At 45.4% G+C, this 20705-nt stretch overlaps 2 protein-coding genes across 2 annotated transcripts; one reads left to right on the forward strand and one right to left on the reverse strand.

Annotated features, from left to right (window-relative positions):
* Positions 1-358: 358 nt before the first annotated feature.
* BCL2L2 (BCL2 like 2) lies at positions 359-9789 on the reverse strand. Its single transcript, XM_017665157.3, is given in 7 exon segments — positions 359-7580; positions 8351-8416; positions 8418-8459; positions 8461-8481; positions 8483-8799; positions 9266-9354; positions 9666-9789. Coding segments are annotated over 5 exon segments (588 nt in total). The 5' UTR covers positions 8792-8799; positions 9266-9354; positions 9666-9789; the 3' UTR covers positions 359-7430.
* A 3577-nt stretch (positions 9790-13366) lies between these two features.
* On the forward strand, positions 13367-18770 carry PPP1R3E (protein phosphatase 1 regulatory subunit 3E). Its single transcript, XM_017665112.3, has 3 exons — positions 13367-13953; positions 14231-16513; positions 16806-18770. Exons 1-2 carry the CDS (start codon positions 13537-13539, stop codon positions 14651-14653), a joined length of 840 nt encoding a protein of 279 aa, XP_017520601.3. The 5' UTR covers positions 13367-13536; the 3' UTR covers positions 14654-16513; positions 16806-18770.
* The last annotated feature ends 1935 nt before the right edge of the window (positions 18771-20705 follow it).

Below are 20705 nucleotides of genomic sequence, written 5' to 3' on the forward strand. Positions count from 1 at the left end.
CCTCTCTGCTTCAGTGGTCTGAGAGACACCAAAGACAAACTGAGTTCTCTGGAAGAAGTATTTTCTACTGATCTCAGCCCAATCAAGCCTTCGATGTTTTAATGGTATGTAATTTAAATAAGCAAGCCAATTAAGGGAAATGTGTTTTAATAATGCCTTTGAATCCTATTTTGTTGAGCACTTGACTTTGCAACAGGCACTACCCTAGATTCATTATTATTTCATTGAATTCTTAGAGCAACCCTATGAAGTATTTCCAAAACATAACCTTTTTTAGGGCCAAGGAAAGAGTGAAGTAGCTTGTCCAAGTCATGGAACTAATTAGAAGTGATCAGGGAATTAAAGCCAGCTTTCAAAGTACAGATCAAAATTACTATAATATACCAAAATTACATCATGTATGATTGAAACTGGAAAAAGATTAAATTCCAACAATAGACAAATGTTTAACAAACTATAATTACAGGCAAGGATTATTATGCACCTATTAAAAGGTTTACACATAGCATGATAATATGCAAAAATAATTTTTGCTAGGCCAAAGTAGAATATGAAATTGTATATAAAATACGATTACAACTATGTATATCTAATTTTTCAACAAAAAACAACTGGGGCATTGGGGGATAAAAGGAACAAGAACTAGTAGGCTTTTCTTTGGCAGTATGTACTAAAAGCTTTTAAAATGGTAAGCTTAACACAATAATTGTATTTATTGTAATGTGCTCTGAAGAAATACTCTAAAACTGGATAAATGTTTAAGAATATGTTCATTAAAGTGCAAAAAATGTAAACAACTTGAATGTCCAAATGCACATTCAGGAAAATTACTATACACACACAGATATAATTTTATATAGTCATTAAGCCTTCAAAAGATTTTTAATGACAAGGAAAAATGTTCGCAATATAATGGTAAGCAGAATTTCAGTATACAAAATTGTATATACAGTATGATCATAAAATAAAAGCATAGATAAGACAGTTAAAAGTAGCCAAAATGTTAAAATAGTGGTTCTCTCTGTGTAATAGGATTATGATCAATCTTCTTTATAATATGCCCTATGATTTTCCACAATATCACATATTACCTTATTTTAAATTAAAACTCCAACTTCCAAACTTGCTCTAATAAGCAGGATTACTTTTAAAAACCAACCATTGAAAAAGATATTTGAATGGTGACTTGTAAAGACACTTCCCAATTAAACTATCGAAGACAGTGACACCATATTAATTATAGCTGGCCCTTGAACAATGTGGGGTTTAGGGGTGGAAAACCCCATATATGTATATAGTATACATATATATCTCTATATATGTATTATATATATTCTTAAAGCTAGAAAAAAGAAATGTTTTTCTCAAGTTGTGGCAAATCTCCAAAAAATTTTCCCAAATATTTATTGAATAAAATTGCCTATCACTGTGTGTTCAATAACTGCTGAATAATCCTCCATAATAAACTTACTCAGTATCTTGCCTGCTGTTGATGCAGAGAACATCAAAGAGGTTGTTTCCCTGTGAGAATGAATTTTTTAGAAATGAGTACGTAATGAAGTGAGATTCAGTCATGAATATAATTTTCCTTTAGTAATAACCAATCACTAGAAGGCCATGGAATTTTAGGATAACTGAAACTCAGTGATGTGCCCTAGAGAAAAGAAAAATGTGTTAACAGAAGTGCATGGTTAGCAGAGTTGAAAAAAGAAAAATCAAATCAGTAAAAATGGATATGGGCATCTCTAGTTCTGTCCAGAGTGAAAAATTTTCCCACTAAAAAACAAATACGTAGCTTCTCAATAGTTTCATTACTATTTTTGACTCTTGCTTTGAAATTTTTACCAGCTATCATAATTCTCTGTAATAGAACTACATTGTTTAATACAGTAGCCATTAGTCACACATCTTGAGTACTTGAAATGTGAGTAGTCCAAATTGAGATGTGCTGAAAGTTGTTGAATATACACCAAATTTCAAAAACTTAGTATGAAGGAGATTGTAAACTCAATAATTGTTTAATATTAATTACCAGTTGAAATTAAAAGTTTTTATATACTGGGTTAAGTAAAAAATTATTAAAAATTAGCTTTACCTGTTGCATTTTGCTTTGTTAATGAGGCTACTAGAAAATGCAAAATTACATTATGTGCCTTGCATTGTATTTCTGATGGATGGTGCTGATATGGAACCTTGGAGCATTGGTCATTTACTTACCTCTATTTTGGAGCAGACTCCAATTATTATCTAATGCAAAGTCTGGTCCCACATTCAACTCCCTATGTCTGCCCTTGCAAGGAAGTGGGATGGCCATTTAAATGACAAGAAACCTCTGCTGTGCTGCTTACTTTCCATTTTGCTTGGCTACCTTTTTAAAAACTTTGTACCTGGAAAACTTGCTTTAATGTACAGAAACGTGTTCTTTATTTAAAAAGAAAATCAGAAAATACAAAAGACCAAAATAACATCACCCATAAAATCCACCACCCAGAGATAATCACTAATGATATTTTGGCATATACCCTTCATGACATTTACAATACACAAATACATACAGAGATACACACACACGTGTGTGTGTGTATATACATATATATGCATATATGTATTTGAGCAAAATGGGATCATACTGTATATACTATTTTCTTTTTTTACCCAGTAAGATATAGAAACATCTTTCCATATCAATAAAGATATTTTCCCAATTTCATTTTTCATGACCATATTTCTAAGTTGACTAACTAAGAAGTCAACTTAGAAAGAAGAGCTTCCCTGACCTTAACAATAAAATCTATACATACACCTTCCCAATCCTGCCCTAATGAATTGTTTTTCTTCATGGCATTTATCACCTTCTAACATGAAATGTAAATGAATGTTGTGAAATGAATTTAGTAAGTTAGTTTATTAGTTTTTGTTTCCCTTATAGAATGTTAAGTAACACGAGGGCAAAAATTTGTGTTCACTTCTCTACCTCAGTGTTTAGAACTGTTTGGCACAGTTTCTGCATGAATGAATGACTGAATGAATAAAGAACTACATAGCACTCCATTATATCATATTTTCTGGTTGATTTTTAAAATACTGTTATTTTATTTATACCTTGTCTATGTCCACATTTAAGGCAGCTTTTAAAGTTTTCAAAGCTTTTAAGTTGCAACACAGAATATCTACAATCCATCCATTTGCTAGAAATTCAAAATGTTGCCCAACTTTTATCAAAAATTCCCTTTGGAGAAATAACATTCAGGGAGAATTGTGTGAAGGATTAACAATCCATCAGTGTTTTCAAGTAGTCAGAAATTTAACCCTATATTAAATTATAGCATCATAGAGCATATGTGGGCTAAATTGTGGTTAAGCCTGATGGACTTACTGAATCCCCATTTGGGTTTTCTTTAAGAAACTGGTGCAAAACAGTACCGCATTAGCTGTCAGGTGTTACAGACGGTGGTATCCACTATAACACCTCAGAAGAGCCACGAAACTTTTGGCCCATCTTGAGGAACCTGTAGGCTTTTACAAATCCTAACAGGAATGTGAATCTCATTGCTTCTTTTCAATTTGCTTTAGCTGACAAAAAGCTCAAGGCTGAATTCATAGCCTAGCTTTAGTATTTGGGAATACCCTTATAGAATTCTTTTCTGTGCATGAATTTTCCTTTTGCTATCATCTTGTTGTACTATTTCAATTTACCGTTTACCCCTACTTTAAAAATGTGTTATTTTCTATTGTTTTGTCTTTTGTGTTTTATAGTAAGATCTTGCAGATGTTTTTGGGGACTAGGCAAATATAAACCAATCAAACATTAAATCAGTCACACTACAGTGGAGATAAATGCACTCACTAGCTATCATAGCCTGATTACATTAACCATTAAGAGCATCTAATTCCCCTTCTCCAACTGCCATGTTCTCCACACCACTCTCTGAGTATGGCTTGCCCTGTAGATTTTTCTCTAGGGAATAGAAATGCAACATCAGATTCTTCTCAACAGTACATTTCCACTACAATTTAACACATCTTATTGCCCTGGACTACGAAAAGACTAGCTATGCCTGCTTGTAATTTAAAATTAGGACCACATTTCCTGTCAGACACAATTTTCATGTGGTCCTGGACTACAAGCACAGAGGGATAGGCTGAATAATTCCTGTAGATTCCATCCAAGTTAGCAGTTTGCATTAAAATGGCTGTAACCAAATGCCTTAGGAGACCAGGAAAGGAAGCCGAGCCTCCATGTCTGCCAGACTATTTTAAGTCTGAAGTAAGTGGGGAGAAATGCTTATCATACACTTCAGGTTAGAAGCTGAACCACAACTAGGGACTTGATTACCATCACACAAAGATTCTAGGTAGGTGTTCTTTGTTTGGTTTTTGTTTGTAGCCATCCCGAAGTCAAACATACACATACCCTCATAAGGCTTGGGGGTGGCAGAGATGGGTTCTCGGCTTTGGGCATTTGGCCAGGGTACGGGACAGGGGAACAACTCTGATTTTATTTTCTTCTTTAAATCTCAACACTTTCCCAAATTCCCGTTATTCTAATTCTTGCCCTTAACACGGTCATTATGAGATGATTGGATCCAGAAACGTCCTGACCCAGGCTATATATACAGTGTAGAAGTCACAAACCCTGCTCAGTCCTTCTCATTAAACTTCTGGACTTTATTTATTTATTTTTAATACGACCATTACATATTACACAAAAATAAAAGTCAAATGAAGTTGGTATTTATAAATTATTAAATAAAAATACAGGAATATATATTTATATTTATAGAGCTTTTTCTTCTAAACTAACCAATCTGTTCTCTCGCCATTTTATGATTTAAAAAAGTAAAATAGTGTATGTCCTAGAATAAGTGGAGAGTGGGATTAATAATTGCAGGACCTAGTTGCCCTCCTTCTGCTCCTTCCTTGGCCTAAGCAAAGTCCCTATTTGTCCCTTTGGGCTCTAGAGAGCAAGAAACACCCTCACCACCTATTTAATTTCTGGAAAATGGCAATTAGATTTATTTCCCTAATTTAAAAAAAAATGAAATGGATTTAAAAATTGGGAGCCATACTCAGCCTTCTTGGCCATGAGCTAACCCCAAGGAACTATATGGCTCTAGAAGAGAGTCTCTAGTTTTCCCTGACAGAAGAGTCTTGGGTTTCCACTGCCCTTCAAGCTAAGAAGGGCAGGACAGGTCAAAACTGTACAGCCCACTATAGTCCCATCCAAACTTTGCTTCTGGAAATCCAGACCAAGCCCTTTACCCTTTCAGAAAACAGTCTCTCCTTTTACCCTGGTGTGAAGGCCTTGGAGCAGGGCATTTCAGTAACCTGACCACGGTCCCTGCTGCCCCTGTTTGCTAAAGGCCCCTAGGAGAGCTAATAGGGACAGGTATCCTGTGGTAGAGGGTAGGGTGAAGAGTCTACCCCAACCTGGGGGAGCACAGACTCCAATTTGGAGCTCATGGTCTAGTCTAGTCAGTGGTTTTCCAACTTTTTTTTCAGCAGCAAACCCCTTAATTCAAATAAAATCTTACCCTGAACCCCGATATGTAAGATAGCTACAAGGGTAGCTGTTCTGTTTGAGGGCAGGCAGCCTAGCCCAGCCTGCTCAGTGCCCTCCACCCCCACTTCCTCTCCCACAAGGGGCTCCTGAGGCAACACCTAGGAAACTTGGGGGTTCTGCCAAACGGTTTGAAAACCACTGGCCTAGTGTCCTGAGCAAGTCAGAGACCCCCCCACCCACCCCAACTGCCTGCCACAGACCAGCTCTGAGTTTCCGGTATCAGCATACTCACTACAGACCAAGTGGCGCATGCAGTCTACCTACCTCCCCTATAAATACCATTACAAAGTGCAGCCCTCTCTCCAAGCAAAAGTCTGGGCTAAACACCTGAGGCCAATTTTGGTCCCACATTCTTGAGTACAACTATGTTGCCACATTCTGGGACCAAGTGAAAATCTCCAAGAAGAGTCAACCCCAGTCTAGCTAAGCTGATCAGTGCTCAGGATCAAGGGCGGTTCTAGAGCACTGTCTGAAGTTACCACCGGAGAGCAGCAATTTTAGCACCTTGGAAAGTGCAGCAGTGAGGTCTGGCTCAGGGCATGCATCTGGAGTGAAATCATTTCTCAAAAGAAAAAATCATCTGAATCTGCTCTAGAGGACTGTGCGCTCGCCCCAAAGTCAACATCCTCAGACTCTGAGGTACAGACAAATAACACCCATGCAAACAGTAGGGCTTCAAAGAAATATAAATGCTTCTAGGTCATAGTAGGTCCTCTAGAACCCATACACCTGGCCCTTGATAAAGCAGCACCAAAGCCTATCACATGGAATAGGCCAGTCATGTATTACATGTCACCTTCACACCCACAGGGTTCAGAGCTGGAATGTTGTTCTCAAGGCATCAACAGTCTTACTGAGACACAGTACATGACCCAGACTGTCTTCTAGATCAGCATTTATGTCCACAACCTCAAAAGGAAAATTAGAGCCCCAATTTAAGAATTTAAGTTTAGGCATAGAAGGTCCCAGAGACAGGGAACAAATTTTTAGGCACCAGTGCACTCCAGTGGGAGATGAGGGTGGCAGGCAGGTCCAGCTACCAAAGCCTCCACCCACCGCAGGCTCTGCAGCCCTGCCATCCTGTCAGAGCCCAGGAGGCAGCAGCAAGTGCTTGATGCAACACACAGGGAAGGGGGATGATGAAGGAACAAGGCCAGCTACAGAATTGCTCTTCTCTCTAAAGAACTGCTAACCACTTCCGGCAGAGAAATGCCCAGAGCCCTCCGTCTGGATACAGTGTTTCTCCCTTGGCCTTGAGGAATTGGAACAAGGGAAATGGGAAGAAGGGGGTTAGGAGGAGGGGCAGAGAACTGCTCCTTTGTTCTTGCCACTGCAAGAGGGAATGTTTTCTTCTTTAAGAATCCCACCATCACCAGATTAGACAAAGGTCCAGCATGCACACGAATATATGTGTGTGCGAGCAGCCCACTGTCACAGCTACCTCTATCACCCAAGAACCTCCATTTTCCATTCCAAAGGCATGTACCTTCTGTGTTTTCCCCAAATCCCACTCTTCCAATGGAGATGAAACCCCTTATGCAAGTCCACCGTCCTCACGGCTGCAAATCAAGCTATGGGTATTCCACGTGCCTACACCTACAAGCATGATCCCTCCCACCTCCCCCCAGCCCTGGAACAGGACTCCATCTCCCAGCCCCTGACTTTCCAAATACATTCCCTGATGTCTCCAGCTCATTCTTCCAACTGCCTGCCTGGCACAGTCAGCTCCCTCACACACTACCCTGCCCCTTCCCAGCCCCATTCCGTGCCCATCCATTCACCCAACTTCTGTCAAGGGCATTTCTCTGTTCTGTTCCTGCTCTCCCATCTCCCAGCCACACTTAGCCCCACCTAGCCCTGGACTTTCTCACTTGCTAGCAAAAAAGGCCCCTACAGTTACCAGGGCCCCCAGTGCCACGGCCCCTGTCAGCACTGTCCTCACTGAGGCCCAGTTCCCCTCCCGCAGACGCCGAGCCTCCTCCAGGGCCCCGTCCCCGTACAGAGCTGTGAACTCCGCCTGTGGGAGAGAGGGGAAGTAGGAGAGAAAGAGGGAGAAAGGGATGTCAGGAGAGGAAAGAGTGGAGAAAAGAGGAGAGGGAGAGTTCCAGTTCCATCCACTGCAAGCACTGCCCCATACCCAGCTCCTCTCTGGCCAAAGCTCCTTTGGCTGCAAGCCCCTTGGGTCCCCCAGGAGCATCCGGCTCATTTGTCCTCTCTGCCTCAAGTGAGTCCCATCCTGTCCTTGGCCAAACCTTTTGCTGAGAACTGGCATCCTCTGTCAAGGCTTGCTGACTCCCAGTCATGCCTGACACCACCCCCCCCGCCCCATGCCACGTGCTCAGCTGTCAAAGTCCCTGAAAGTTGGAGGCCATTCCCCCCACTGCCCCCAGGCACTCTCTGGTTACTATGTATCCCATCCTTTGCTTTGGACCATGAGCCCATCCAGGCAAGGCAGCCCTGGAGTGCAGAGTCCCGACTTCTGGTCAAGGGCATTTCTCTGTTATGTTCCTGCTCTCCCATCCCCCGGCCACACTTAGCCCCACCTGGCCCTGGACTTTTTCTCACACATGCTAGCAAAAAAGGGCTCTACAGTTAGCAGGGCCCCCCCGTAACTGGTACCCTTACTGGTGACTGTAGTGAAGGTATCTGATTACACCCAAAGAGGGAGACTCAGCCCCCATGCACGTCGTTCCCAGCACAGCTGCCCCCAGCCAGAGCACCCCATCTTCCCCCTAGAGACCAGCTTTGTGGAGGGATGTACAGAGCAGCAACTGAGAAGCTTCTTACCCAGCCCCCACTGCTGTGGATCCAGTCAGCCAGCCGCGTCTCCAGGTAGGCCACCATCCACTGCTGCCACTTGTCCTACAAGTGGCTCCATCTCCTTGTTGACACTCTCCGGCACACAGTGCAGCTCCAAAAGACAAAGAAGGCCACAAGACGGCCCCAATTGGGGCCCCCTTGGAAGAGTTCATCAGAGACCTGGGTGAAGCGTTGCTGCTGGGCTGAGCCCGGGGTCACGTGCAGCTGGGCTGCCAGATCAGAGAAGGTTCGCCGGAAGCGGGTCTCGAACTCATCTCCAGCTGCCCGCATGGCTTGGTGCAACGGGTCAGCTGCTGGGCCCTCCCCAGGGCCAGCTCCACAAACATAACCTTCTTTCTGCCTCAGCTTATAGCCTACAAAGTCTGCCACTAGAGCCCGTGTGTCTGGGGCCGAGGCTGGGGTCGCCATCTGGGCGGCTGTAAGAGTCAAGGATGAAAGACTGACGTGAATAAATGGTCAGAGACCCAGAAGGGGCATTTCAAGGCTTGGCCAAGGCAGTGAGACGGGAAGGGAGGTGGGAGGAAATGTTCAGAGATCTCGGGGCAGGGAGGGGCAGAAATTAAGTCAAGGTGGGAAGCCAGGGCATGAGGGGGCTAGCCTTTAATTTCCTAATATAACAAATTCAATGTAAAACAAGCAAATTTTTATTTTTAAAATACTTCAGATTCTGCCATAATAAAAACCACACCAGCTCTATGACACCCTTACAACCTCCTCTCTACAGTATATACCTTTTTGGCTAGAGGAAGGGGCTTAGGACCTCCCCAGAGGCAAGATATGAAGATGCTGGCAGAGGCACAAGATGGGGAAGGAGACAGGGACTAAGGGAAAAGTGGGAGAAGCAAAGGGTAGTACAGGACAGAGAAAGAAGGGGACACTCACCCAGCCTGGATAGCAGCTCTTAGGGACCCAGCGCTGGTGGCAAAGAGCCCCCAGCTGGGGCCTTTCATCCTCCTGGCCAGCGTGGAGCCCTGGGAAGGGGAGGGGGAGAGAACAGAGCTACGCGGGAAAGGCCAGGGATCAGGGTCTGGGCTGAGAAGGACTGGGATTTCAGCTCCTGGGACCGGCCCCTGCCCCCAACGCTCTCTACCAGCTGTGTGGCCGAATCCATGTTTAATGATTGTCCTCCCGGGAAATCCAGGGCCAAGGGCTTCCTGCCGATTGCGATACCATCTCTAGTCCAGGGCTCCCCCCAGTGCAGACCCAAGGGCCCAGCTCCTCCCTCACTTCCCACCCTCAGCCAGTTTCCAACCCCGCCTGCCTGCCAGGTTAGGGATCTCACGGGTCGGGCCTCTGCCGGGATCCGGGCCGTTTCCTGGTGCAGGAGCTGGGAGGGAGGGAGAGAGGGAGGAAAGGGAGGGAAGGAAGGAGGGAGGAGAAAAGGGGGGGGCGGGAGGGGAGGACCCGGCGCCGGGTGATGATGGGGCCCAGAGATGCGTCCAGAGAGGGGCGGGGCTGGGACACGGCCTTGGGAAGGGCCACAACTCAGGAAGAGAGAGGGACGCTGGAGGCCTAGAAGAGCTGAGGCGGAGAGGGCCTGGAGGTCTGGGCTGGGCTCCTGAGCCTGGAGGCTGCCCAGAGAAGTTGGCTAGGCCTCAGGAACCTCGGAGCAAATCCAGCATTTCCAGAACGTTCCTAATCTTCCATGCACTTTTTGAACTTTTCCAGCCCGGGAATGGGTACCTGGAAAAGAAGAGCGGTTCCCATTCTGGTGGGAACCGCCTGTCAGGAGCCTCACCCTGAGGAACTGGCGGGCACACATCACACACACACACACACACACACACACACACACACACACCCCACCAAATATTTCACACACACACACACACACACACACCGCCACCAAATATTTCACACACACACACACACCACCAAATATTTCACACACACACACACACACACACACACCACCAAATATTACACACACACACACACACACACACACACACACACACACACACACACACACACACACACACCAAATATTTCACTTCTTTTCTCCAGGACCTTTAACCCAGTGGTTGGCGGTTTAGCTGAGCGTCAGTAGCCAGGATTTGGATCACAAGCAGTTTCTGAAGGTAACTTTTCTTCATCTTCTCTCACCTTGTTTTGTAAACAAACTTGTTTTCTTTTCAATTCTTTGCACCAAACTTACGAACTCATTTTCATTATGAAAAGAACAAACAATATAGAGGTATAGGGAAAAAAATACAAGCTCTCCATTTTCCTCCCTCTTTCCCACCCACAATTCCACCTTCCTTCCTGGATGTCACCAATGTCTAGGTTGACGTTTATCCTTTCAGATTACATATGTATATGCACATATATGTATGTCTGTTATTTAGACATGGCAATTCAGAGTGTGAAGCCGTCTGACCACAGCTGATCCACACGAGGGCACTCTCTGGCATTCTGAATGGGCCCACCAGCTCTTGCAGCTACTTCTCCTCAGCTCCATTTGGAGGGATTTCCAACCAAAAGCCAGAAAGAGGCAATCCACTTTTCTTTCCTGCAGGGTCCTTTTGCATCTACCTCCAGCCCAAGCCTTGGTATTCCCATCTGACCTATGGTAACTGGAGAAGCAAAGTCTTTTCTATAAAACAATAGTAACAACTAACACATATTGAAGACTTATTAGTGCTAATTGTTTTATATACATGCATGATATTTTATTCTCACACCAATCCTTAATGCTGTTGTTATATCCCCATTCTATGGATGAGGAAAGTGAGGTTTGGAGAAGTTAATTTGCCCAAACCACACATACTTAGAAGCCAGGACTCAATATAATTCTGTCTGACTTGAAAGTTTGTCTTAACTTTAACACTGTATTGCTGCCTCAGGGCCACCTCTTCTGCGTCAGGTAATCAATGTTACATTCCATTTACAGGTCCAAACTCAGTTCTCCCATTTTGAATGCCCAATCAGTGCCGTTCCTTTATGACTATATCCTTTCAAACATCCTCATTTTTTATTTGCTTTGGGTTTATCATTGCAGCTGCTACCAGTGAGATTGCCTCCTTCGTTAGAATATAACCTAGTCTAGTCCTTCATTTGAAATTCTGATTTCTTCTAAGATACTTACTTGAATAAACACTTTTAAGTTTCAGGATCCAAATATGTTTCTGTCTGCCTGCCCATTTATTTACATGCTCTGTGGGAGCAGGAACTGAATTTTATTTATTTTCATGTCCTTGTGGCATAATAGCCCCTCAGTAAATGTTGATTAAATGAATCTTCCGATGCCTCTGGCCAGTTTTTGAGCAGGCTCACTCAGATGTTTGAAGATAATTGCAGTGGCTAGTTAAGAAAGACTGAACTACAAAGAGAAAAAAAGAGAAAGAAAGGCTGATTTAGAAAAAAACGTTCAATGTCAGTCTGAACAGCCAGAATAGAGCTGCTAGACACAACGTTAATTATATCCGGTCCAAAGCAGTGTACCTCAAGGATCTTCTTACACCAATACTGCAGAGCCAAGGTTGGGCAGCTCAAGCAATGAAATAGAACTCCTTCCAGAAAACCTCAGGGCATGTATACTGACCTTGAACCTTATATGTTCCTTCAATGAACTTTACCAGAACATGAGAGTTTAAAACTGCTTAATACAATTTAATGTATTATTCTACATTGTAAGATATGAAAAGAGTACATCCATGGATTATGTATGTATGTATAAAAATAAGAAAATAAAACTCAGTATCATTTAAAAAATGAGTCCTGGCTAAATAGCAATGCAATGGTTAATATTATAAAGTGCAAACAGGAACGAATTGTACAATGACATGGAGATTCCATTTCTACTTTGAGATTTCTCTTTTAAATATGCTATAGATGTTAACTATTACCATTAAATGGTTTAATCTTACATAACCAAGTGGATAAGAAAGTGGACTCTAATCTCAGCTCCCCAGTTATCTATGTAATCCTGAGCAAGTCTTATCCCTTCTCTCCATTTTTCTCATCTGCAAAACAGACATAATAATATTCCCTACTCCTGATAGCTGTATTATATGAGTTAATATTTGTGAAACTTTTTACAACCATACCTAGCACATTATAAGTATTATACAAGATCAGTAGGGAAGTTGAAAAAAAAACTAAACACTTCACATGTTTTGTTTGTTTTTTTCATAGTGGAGAAAAAAAGCCAGCTCTCTCCCCTTCTTGGTTGCTCCAACTGTAACTAGAATGCCACAGTCCCAGCATCAAGAGAGTTATGTGCTCATTCAGTCAGTAATTTGAGGGCCTACTATGTACTGACACTGACTATGGATCAGACACAGCCCGTGCCCTAAGAGGGCTTATAGTTGGGGCAGAGATCAGAACTCTTAACTCCCTTTTTTTACATATTAGAAAACTAGAGGGCCAGAGAAGTTGTGCCTTGCTCAAGGTCACAATAAATAGCACAAGGGGCAAGACTTGAACTATGTCTTCCCACAACTCTTAGTTCAGAATTCTTGTCAGTGGGCCACCCACCCTTTTGAGCGCCGCCACATCTCAGCTTCTATATGAGACTCTACCTAGCTTTTATAACCTTCCCTTATTTGCACCCACTGCCAACCCCCTCCCACACCTGGAGCATAGGGTTTACAAAAGAAAACGGTAAGCCCTGAAAAGAAACGCAGGGCTTTTTGAACCTTCCCCTGCAGGAAAAGGAAAGGCTACTATTTTCTCCCTGTGTTAAACTCTTCCAGCGCCTGAAAGGCAGAGGCCTTTTTAAAATGGGGCGGGGGGATGGCTGAGTGGTCTCACTCAGGTCCGAAAGGGTGGAGTCCCCGCCCCCTGGTGCAGCAGCAGCGAAGACAGATGGGGAGCCATCTGTCAGACGGCTGTGGGCGGGGTCCGGGGCCGCGAGACCGCGGGACCGGAGGGTGAGCTCCGCTGAGCGCACGCTCAGAGCAGACAGCTCGCTAAAGGCAAAGGCAGGAGGTGATGGTGTAAGACCGGGGAGCTGACTGCCAGAGGGAAGGACAGGTAGTCAAGGAGGCAAGGGGAGAGCTACGAGAAGTGGAGGATCGTGGAGGTGACAGCAAGGAGAATACGCAGCCGCGAAGGGCGGCTGAAGCAGGCCCGGCGGCTTCAGCACAGACGCCGGGCGAGCGGGAAAGAGGAAGGGAGGGCAACGGGCCGGCGCAGGGCGGCGGGGTACAATGTCCCGCGAGCGGCACCCCCTCATGGATATACCCCGCAACCTGAGCTTTATCGCCGCGCTGACAGAGCGCGCCTACTACCGCAGCCAGCGGCCCAGCCTAGAGGAGGAGCCAGAGGAGGAGCTAGGCGAGGGCGGGGCGCGCCTCGGGGCTCGGTCCCGCGCTCACGCTCGGAGTCGCGGCCGCCGGGCCCTCTCCGCGCCCGCCGGAGGCGGCGGGGTACGGGCGCCCCGTAGCCGCAGCCCCGATACTCGCAAGAGAGTGCGTTTTGCCGACGCGCTCGGGCTGGAGCTGGCCGCCGTGCGCCGCTTCCGCCCTGGAGAGCTGCCCCGGGTGCCCCGGCACGTGCAGATCCAGCTGCAGAGGGATGCCCTCCGACACTTCGCGCCGTGCCAGCCCCGCGCCCGGGCCGTCCAGGTAGGCGGTAGAGGCAAGCCCCTTTTCCGGGAGCTCCCTGACTGGCGGCGGCGGGCTGTGGCAGTGGATTTACGAAGGAACACCCTCCTCCATCTACAACCCCGGCCTTGCTCTTGCTGATACTCTTCGGAACCCTGTTGGGTGCGTGGCCATAGGCCACTCTATTAGCTGGGAAACCAGGGTCGGCCTCTGATTGGTCCAGTGCCTCGCCCTGACCCCGCCCCCTGCTCGCTCCCTTCGCCCGAGCTCTCTCTCTGCTCCATCTCTTCCCCCACAGGAGGCGCGCACCGCCCTGGAGCCGGCCCGCGAGCCCAGCTTCGCCGCCCGCTTGCTAGCGCAGCGCATCTGCCTGGAACGCGCGGAGGCGAGCCCGCTGGGCGTGGCCGGGAGCGCACGCGTGCTGGACCTGGCCTACGAGAAGCGCGTGAGCGTGCGCTGGAGCGCCGACGGCTGGCGGAGCCAACGCGAGGCGCCCGCGGCCTACGCCGGCCCGGCCCCGCCCCCTCCGCGCGCCGACCGCTTCGCCTTCCGCCTGCCTGCGCCACCCCTCGGAGGCGCCCTGCTTTTCGCCTTACGCTACCGCGTGACGGGTCTGGAGTTCTGCGACAACAACGGTGGCCGTGACTATGCTCTACGTGGGCCCGAGCACCCGGGCAGTGGCGGAGCCCCGGAGCCCCAGGGCTGGATCCATTTTATCTGAGACGTCTGAGGCCGCCGGCGGAAAAACCAAAGGCACCCGGGGGCTGGGAGAGCCCGAAGATTTGACGGGGAGGAATGGGAGAAACCGAGACTGGCCGGCAGCTGTCCTAGAGAATCAAGTTGGAGGAAGGCAGAAAGGAAGGAGAAGTTAAAGGGGCGTGGGGAGTGGGCACAATCAACGAAGGTCGGGGAGACGGGAGTGGAAAATAGGTGGATATGAGGTGAAAGATCCCGAAGCATAGGAGAAAGGAGGCCAGGAAAGCACCGAAAGGATTAGTAAAAAAGCCTAAGATTGGGGTTGATGGTGATGGTCCTTTCTGTGAGTGGACACAGGGAGAAAGTGATTGGGTTCGTCAGTCCTAGGCAGTTGAAGATTAAGATAACCTCCGGGATTGAGGTATTTTATGTGAAATAGGAGCCCACCTCACTACAGTCATTTAGGTTTCTGGCTCATCCTCTCTTTTTGCTAGCCTTTGTCCCCGCAGGTCCCCCAGTCCTGCTCATCCTAGCTTTAATTCAGCCATGACTGCCTTGCTTAAGTCCCAGGAACTTGGCCATGGCTCCCCAGTCCCTGGCATTAAGACAGGATTCCCTTGCCACCCCAATGACCCCAGGCTTCATTCTCCACAGACTGGCTGAAGAGTGATGGCAGGTAGCAATCAAAACTCCTACCTCTAGCCTCCAGGAAGCCGTTGGAATTAAAATGAAGCCAAAAGCAACTCCAGGCCTGTCCTGGTAGCCAAATAATGTGGTGCCTAAGGGTTTGGTACACTCAGGAGCTTCCAGAAAAATGTCAGCCTTACTTTTCTGGGGTGCCTTTTAATGACCTCAAAGCACTTTATGGACTGTATCTGTCAAGCGACAGTGAATCATGAGAATCACGAGTTCTGCTTCAGAAGAGAAAGTCACTGATTGACTGGCTGTATAACTTTGGGCAAGTTACTTCACCTCTCTGGGCTCGGTTTCCACCTTGGAAAACTTAATTTGGATTAGGTGATCTCACGCTCCTTTTTGCTTTGACATATTATATGACCTGTTAGTGGCAGAGTGTAGTTTAGAAGCCACATTCTCAACCTACAACTCAGAGTACATAGCACCCCAAGAGTCTGGTTAGGGCTGAGGATGAGACCTGCAATTGACAGGTGTTCCAGAGCTCAGTAAGCATCCCATAACCAGTTTGCATCCTCAGGGTATTCAGGGCCTCCTCCAAACCACAGCTCACCCCCTGCCCCTTGCTTTTTTGCTCTTGACACTGCAGACTTCCAGCCTGAATACTCTTGAGGCAGTTTTGGGGAGGTGCATCTCTGTTGGGGAAAATGTTTGGGAGTCCCAAAGATGAAAGGCAACAAGATTGGGGGTTCTCTTGAGGATAAAGGATTATGGGCATAAGAAATGGAAAACATTTCAAATGAAGGATCAAAGCAACTTGGAAATTAAATGGCACCAGAAGATGGGAGTCTGTTCCACACCCTGAGCAAATGAAATGGGAAAGCTGGACTCTTCTGTCCGTTCACATTCATGCCTTATGTCTTTCCTGATTAACCTTTGCTGGTTGTTTTTCCTTTCTTTTTACCTTATTCCTAACCCCTTGCTTTTCTCTTTCTTTGACCCTCTCATCACTTCCATTTTTCTTTTAGCACATAGGATGCTTTCATTTCTCTTTACTGTTTGACTCCCTCTTCATCTTTATTGATTTCTGCTATTCCTTCTCCCTCCAGAAGAGGTGGAAAACCTACTTCCTTTTCTCCAAGACCACCATGGTTGATCATCTTGCTCCCTCAGGCTCCTCCTTGACAGTCCTCTAGAAGGGGGAAGAGGGAAAAGAAGCTCCTGATGCTGTGGATGAACAAGTTGCTCCCAGGTAAACAGCTCCCCACACCCCTCTCTGTTACTGATTTCTCAAAGAAAAGTTTCCTGATTCCCCCTTCCTTAGCACTGAGTGAGACAGTGCATGCACATGTGCCCATATGTGCATTCAGGATAGAATTTGGGGCTTGCTACCAAGCCTGTCTTGTACAAAGCCTTAATCCTTTGAAGAAAGATGGCCAAAAGAAAGGAACTCTTGAGTTCCTCAAACAAATGCTGATTTAAACATCCTTATCTGGTGAAGAAAACAAAGAATTTCATGCATCTTATGTGTGGATCACCTTCAGGTCAAACTTCCAGCAGACTGAAGAGAGAAACTGTACTGGGAGCCATCAAGCAATGCTCTTTTTAGTCATCAGTGAAGAGCCCAAGGGAGACTGGGTTGAGGCACTGTGTGTAATAATCTCTCTCCTTATACATTATTGTTATGTATTTTTAATGATTGTTAATAGCTCACATTTGTTTATGTACTAAAATCTGATGTCTTGCATGCATTATCATCCTCAAAACAGCCCTATGAGTTGAGAAACGATATCCCTGTTGCAGTGATGAGCTCAGAAAAAGCTAAGTAATTAGTTCAAGATCACGCAGCTAGTAAATGGCAGAGCTATGATTGTGCATCCAGGAAATCTCCAGAGCCTCTGTGCATAACATAACCATGACACATTTTTTTCCTTTAAAAACCTTGCCATATATCATCTCTTACTAGGAAAAGACCACTGTTTCTTACTGAACTCTGCCTTGCCATCCTCCTAGTCTGAACTGGCCTGGAAAAGGCAAAGTGCGGAGGGTCCCAAGCTTCATCTGCTCCTGCCAGGAGCTTACTGCTAGCTCCTGTGCCAGTATCCCAGCCCTGCTTCATCAGCAAGTGGCCACTCCACCTGCCTGCTAGAAAAATTGTGAACCCATTTGAACTTACTGGGATTCTCTTTTGGCCCTAGCCAACCCTCCATACTTGGTGGACAACACCCCTTCCTGCAAACAGGCTAGTTCTCTAATCTTTCCTCTAGAAGGGTCCCCGACTAGGATAATTGCTGGGTGATATGTGCGTGGGCCCTCTCTGGGATCCCTGGTATTACTGAGTGGAAAAACACAAACTGGTGGGGGGCAAAGAACCAAGGATAATCCATTGTTCCCTAAGCTCTTTTTCTATAAGGTGGTGATGGCTCATCCCTCTCCCCTACCTGCCATTCTCAGCTTTATGAAGCCCACAAATGAGTCTTCTGGTTCTTCCCATATAGAGCTGCCCCAGGGCCTAGGAGTAAGCTGAAGGTCTAACCTGACATGAGAAACATGAGGAATTTGGTGGAATCTTTTAGAAATGTGTTGTGTGTTAGCATTGTGGTGGGGTCTTTCCTCTAAAGGCTGATGACTGTATGAACAGGGGCAATTAGGGCATAACATGCCAGCCATGAACTGGGAAGTGCCATAGGAGGAATGATTACTATGGAAAGGCCTTTGGGTCCTTGAAACACACAGTAGGAATGCTTTTGCCCTTTCTTGTCTTCCAGACCTCAGATGTCTTCCTATACCTACCTGATAGCCTTCCTCCTGTTCCTTTGTTTCTCTTTATGTTTCTGTGTTTCTCCAGAGCTGCTTTGGACCCTTGTAATCTGCAAGTCATAGAATCCAAGACCTGAAAAAGGTTGGCTTTACAGATCATTGGGTGCAGGCTCCTCTACAGATGAAGGCACAAGTCTAGATGAGAAGGGACTCCGGCAGGGTCAGATTTGTTAGTGCAGCTTGAGATGGGGCTTACCCCGAAGCCTCCTGACACAACTCATTCCCAGGCCAAGAAATAGGTCTCCACAATCAGACTTGTGATTTTCGTGGCAAAGGATAAATAACATCAGAAGTGTTTGATTTTCTGCTCCTAGTTTTCATTGCCTTCCCCATTCAGCCATGAAGAGAAACAAAAGACACTTGTAGTTTTCTCTGTATCCCAAGCCTTGGCATTTCTTTTGATGATACTGCTGAAGAACTGTGAAGTTGATACAAAGACTGAATAATCCACCCACTGATTAGCTAATCTGGGGAAGATATAAAAGCTTGCTATGTGAATCCCCCAAAAACCACAGTTCTCATCAGGCCTCCTGGAGCCTCCCCACCCCCTTATGGTACAGCCCTGTTTACTGGGTCCCAAACCCACTAGTATTGTGCCTCACTTCAGCTTCTTCATGCAACTGCCATCTCCCTCTGGATAAAAGACCTCATATTTAAAATAAAGTTGAAATATAAGGATATGATAAGGATTGAGAAATACTGTTTGTTTTGTGCAAAGGGTGGCAGATGACCCAGAGGCAAGATTTCTCCCTCCTACCCCACATTTCTTGGTCATTTGTCTCATTTCTTAAAAGTCCTGTTCCCTGTCTGCTGGAGTCTTCTGTCTATGCAAAAATTGGGTGGGAAGATATGGAGGAGTTGGACAGCCCTGATAAAAGACACCCCAACAGGATCCCATCACCATTTTGGGTAGGGGTGGAGAGAGTTACCAGGGCTCAGCTCCTTAGTTCCTGGCACTGAGCACCACCGCTGCTGGTGCAAAGGAGACAGCTTGGGGGAAAGTCCTGTGTTCCTCCCTGAGTTTGGGGGGGTCTTCTTCCTTCAGGGGGCCATTTAAGTTATACTCTGCTTCTTCTTAAGTACTGTAGGGAAGAGCAGAGCCCTTTTCCTTATCAAGGGCAACCTTAAAGCAAAGGCTGAGAAATAGGATGGAGAGGAAAAGCACAGACCTCTGTCTAATCCAGAATGTAGCAATGGAAATAGATACTAAAGGAAGGCATCCTAGAAAAGATCAAGTTCTAGCATACTATGGACTCCTGCATCACCTGAATAATGAAAGAATCCAATTGCCAGCAAAGTAAATAGACAATGTTCCTAATAGGGAAGCCCTAGCCAGAGAATGATCAGATGTTTCCTCACTGCATCATAATAGCCAAGTTGTGATGTCACTGCAGAGCACCCACTCAGTAGTATGTGTTCTAAGTTAAACCAGGTATGCTGAAGGGTAGAGTCAGCATCAAGAACAGATACCCAAAGAGAGATAAGTGGTGGCTTTCCAATTCTCTCCATAGCTTATTGCCTAAGGCCCCTCTGTGGTCCTAATGTCTTCCCAGACTTCTCACCTCTTAGTTTGGCAGTAGGTTTTTCTGAAATCCTTCCACAGCCTCCTTCACTGCAGCTTTTGCTATCCTCAGTTCTCAATAATTGCAGTTCTGATGGGTCAGCTCTCAGCTCTGCTATTTCTTAGGAGATGGCACAGAACTCTGGAGCAAGATTCTCCCAAGGGAGGCAGCAATTCACCATATCTATTTGGGTAGTCTGAGGGGTAGATCCAAGTTTTTGGGTGCCTGAAACATACAACTTTGGAGCCTTTTATAAGAAAAATACATGAGGCACAAAAGTGAAAATGGTTTATAATGAGAAAAGATATGAACAAATTAACAGTTTTTAAAAAGCTGACAAATACCACAATACCAGAAGAAAAATAACTTAAAAAGTCTACCTGCAGGCCTAAATATTTTTTCTTATAATTTTGTTTTTGGCTGTGTGCTCTTTGATGGCCTTTTCATGATTACTTTATATAATATTTTCTATAAAAAGTATAGAAAGGTAACTCAGTCTTCTACATGATCATTTATTTTTTACTCTTGGTACTTAGAAAATTTTCACCTTCATACTTAGTAATAATGTCACATAATTTTTTAGGATTTCTGTCAAACTTGGGGTGGGGAACTTTGGTAGTGTATGATTTTGGAGCATTTCAAATTTGCAATGACTAATGTCATATACTCTGAATTGTTGACATTAGGAATATTCCTGGAAGCATTTATGTATTAGTTTGGTAGGGCTGCCATACAGAATGAGTGGCTTAAACAACAGAAATTAACAGTTCTAGAAGCTAGAAGTCTGAAATGAAGGTGTTGACAGTTGATTTCATTCTGAGGTTCCTCTCTCCTTGGCTTGTAGATAGGCATCTTCCAATGTAACATTTCCCCTTTGTAGACTTTAAGTCCGAATACAATTATATTCTGAGGTACGGGGAGATAGGACTTTTAACATGAATTTGGCAGGGTGGGAATGGGGGGAGATGCAGTTCAGCCCAGACACTATACTTGCTATTTATTCACAAACCACACACATATGCCTACTAAACCCAAACTAAATGTATCACTGACTCAGCCAAT

The sequence above is a fragment of the Manis javanica genome, chromosome 8, assembly GCF_040802235.1.
Source record: "Manis javanica isolate MJ-LG chromosome 8, MJ_LKY, whole genome shotgun sequence".
In the NCBI taxonomy this organism is placed as follows: Eukaryota; Metazoa; Chordata; class Mammalia; order Pholidota; family Manidae; genus Manis; species Manis javanica.

Excerpts from the sequence above, each read along its gene's own strand:
- PPP1R3E (XM_017665112.3), top strand. The coding sequence starts at position 13,537 with ATGTCCCGCGAGCGGCACCCCCTCATGGATATACCCCGCAACCTGAGC. Across the intron at positions 13,954-14,230 it reads CCCGCGCCCGGGCCGTCCAG|GAGGCGCGCACCGCCCTGGA; the intron begins GTAGGCGGTAGA and ends CTTCCCCCACAG.